Raw genomic sequence first — 3,411 nt, forward strand, 5'->3', positions numbered from 1 at the left:
ATATATATATATATGTGTGTGTTGTGTGTGTGTGTGTGTGTGTGTGTGTGTGTGTGTGTGTGTGTGTGTGTGTGTGTGTGTGTGTGTGTGTGTGTGTGTGTGTACCTATATCTACTAATATTATTGGGTCAATTCTAAGCAGAGTTGTAAGGCTTGTAACTTATTCTCGTAAAACTTCTTGTAAGAACTTGATTAGTATTGTAATTCTAAGTATATGTAATGTAAGATGTACGATCATTTGTAAATATTTACAATAAAAATCTTGTAAAATCTTACGCTAGCAAGAAGCCGTTTGAAAGATATTGCACAAAGTTTTTTTTAGTACTTTTTTAAGAACTTTGTAAATCCTTATAAATCTTGGGAACATGTTATGAACTTTACGATTTTGCTTAGAAATGATCCGTACGTTTCCAGAACTTCTTATCTTTCGTGTGAAAAACGAGATTATAATTATTTAAAAACGAAATTATGTATTAAAATTATGTATAAAAATTGTCTACTTTCAAAACTGAAATAAAAGCATTACTATAACTCATATAGTAGATCTGTTTTTTATTACTGCACTTTCTGAACTAGTACACACAATGCAATAAGTTAAAATGAAACAAATATACGTTATTTATTTCACTTCAACTTATTGATTTAGACTGCAGCAATAAAAAACAGACCTTATGTTTGTAACGAGGTAAGAACATTTTAAATTACAATTAAAACATTTCAAGAATCGCACGTATAGTATATCTCTACTGTATATTATAAAAGCTTTGCCATGCGAAAATAATTGAATTATTGACAAGTCGAAAAAAGTATCTACCTCATGAATAGTCGATCTGTTAATTATGTGACACGATGTGAAATTGCAGGGCTCGCTGGCGAGAGAACCGCACTATCTTTAATACACCCAATGCGCGATTGATGAACGTCTCACTGCTGAGAGAGAACAAACTTTTGCACACTCAGGAGAGACGCGGCTCGAGAGCGAGTGTACGAGCTCCATCCAGGCAACCCTCGATGGCATCCTTGAGGGCCCACTCACCGAACGCCTCGCAAGGTGCGAAACACTCTCACCACTCACAGCACAGAATGAGCCGTATGGGTTTTTCATTCACTTACTAAGCAAGCAACTTGTTATTCAAAGCCCTGTTCGGATAGAACAAGCGACTCTTTCCTATCTATTTCGCGATATTTCTGATGCAACTTCGTGAAAATCGATGAGTCCAGAAGAAGACAATTCTAACGATCTATGGATTGACTGAGATATGTGATGAGAAACATTTTTAATTTAATTCAAGATAAGAATTAATATAGTTTTATTTTTAAATCAAATAGAAGTAAATTGCCTGTATAATTTTTTAAATTGTTGTTTTTTAAATTGTTCTATATTATTATTGTGTTTATATATATTACATCCCTTTTATGACTACTTCAACTTATGAATTATCACATTTATGACCAGTATGGTACTAATTAGAAAAAGTTAATTAAAAGAGCAACTTGAATTGAAATTAAAATTAATCTACATTAATGGAAATGAGTATTACTTTTTCATATAACCTTGTTATAATTATTCATATTCAGTTAATAGTACAAATATCATTACTAAAAGAAAAAGAAGAGCAATAGATTAGTACTATATGATTACTATATTTTATTAATTTTATTTATGATTACTACATTTTATTTACGATAAATTTGATTTAAACTAAAGTCTCGGAACATAATTATTGCACGTCGTAAGTAGAAAGATATATTCCTATTGTTATTTATGTATTTTCTTTTCTCTTGAGAGAAAATGCTTTATTTATTTATATAAAGTGTTGTATCAGATGATTGATTTACTACACTACAACGTTTCCCAAATCTCAGATTCTTATTTGCCAAGTTTTTATATAATAAGAGATTTTATATTTATTTTTTATTCTATGTTTATTTGTTTTAAATAGAAAAATTATTAAATATTTTCATATTTTGCATATAATGTTTCGAGAAAAATAGTTTTGTTTTATGCTATTAGGCACAAGTAAACAAAATTTTATAAAAAGTTAAATTATTATTAAAAAATTTTAACAGTTTATTTAAGTATAAATATACATTACATTTTAATTTTATTATCAATGCTTTGTATCTTATAATTAATTATATTGATTGTTTTTAAAAATAATCAATATAATTTGATATTAAGAATTGATTTATCTACATATGTAGATATCCTTTCTTTCTGAAAATTTTGTTAAACTCTGTCAAACTTTTTATAAATATTCATAGATTAATGATTGATAAGTCATGTTATAATAATTTAAGCATAGTAAAATTGTAATATACATGAAAATAAATTTGCATATTATTTTCTTTCGACTTGATCAAGTTTCTATTGCTAAGGGATTAGGATTCCCCGAACACATTTATGGATAATGGCTGCATGGCTCGCGTGTGTAGTCACGTAATTTGATTGCATAAGCATCAAATACTCCATCATACTTCATCTCAGAGAATTTCATTTGAAAGACAGAACTTGGAGTACATCGATTTTCACAAGACTGCGTATGTATTATACATACAAGTATCTATATTTAAGGGTGACTATTTACTTATACCTGTCTACTTTTATGTAGAAGAGGTCTTTTTATGCTCCTTGATGCAGAATCTTCTTGTACTTACGCATGTACAATCGCCTGCCAAGAGGGTAGCTAGATCGAATTGACGAGTTATTCTTTTGCCAAAATTAAAATTATTGAGTTGTTTATATACATATATATTATATATATATTATATATATATATATATATAGATACACGAAATAATATTTTTAATTTTGATGTTTTAATGAAAATTAATTTTAAAATATTATGTTTAATTGTGTATATCCGAAATTTTGTGGATTATCTTCTATTTTATAAATTAAATTTGTTTTGCGTTATGTGTAACAGAGTTTATACAAATAGTGATATACATTATATATAATTTTCTATTTAAACAGTTTCTTAATTTAATTTAATTCAAAGTTTAAGTTGGTATAGCAATGTATTTTGATTTATCGTGAAAATATACTTTTTTATGAACTTAACTCTCTTTGCAGTCAACATTCAAAGTAATTGTCCTTAAAGAAATCCCAACTGTAATCGTCGTTAATGACTATTCGTTGTTGACTGAGGCGCTCTATTGTAAAAATTCTTTCGATGCGACATGATTTCTTAAGAGGGCAAATCTAATTTTATTTATTGACAATTTTGTTTCTTTGTTCACATACGTGATTTGTTTCGCAAAAGTAAAACACAACTATAAATAAATCGACTACAATCAAAAGAGTCTACAATCTTATGCTCCAGTGTTTTATATATATATATATATATATATATATATATATATATATATATATATGCCTTACGTAGTAGGTATTAGTTCGTACTACTA

At 27.6% G+C, this 3,411-nt stretch overlaps 1 protein-coding gene across 1 annotated transcript in view; it reads left to right on the top strand.

The window, feature by feature from the left end:
• The window catches only part of LOC105627889, a 12,163-nt gene that overhangs the window by 7,263 nt on the left and 1,489 nt on the right, over window positions 1-3,411 (top strand). The window contains exon 5 of the mRNA XM_012209161.1: window positions 864-1,051. Coding sequence (XP_012064551.1) covers window positions 864-1,051 — 188 coding nt within the window. The remainder of the gene's footprint in view (window positions 1-863; window positions 1,052-3,411) is intronic.

This window comes from Atta cephalotes (assembly GCF_000143395.1).
Source record: "Atta cephalotes unplaced genomic scaffold scaffold00010, whole genome shotgun sequence".
In the NCBI taxonomy this organism is placed as follows: Eukaryota; Metazoa; Arthropoda; class Insecta; order Hymenoptera; family Formicidae; genus Atta; species Atta cephalotes.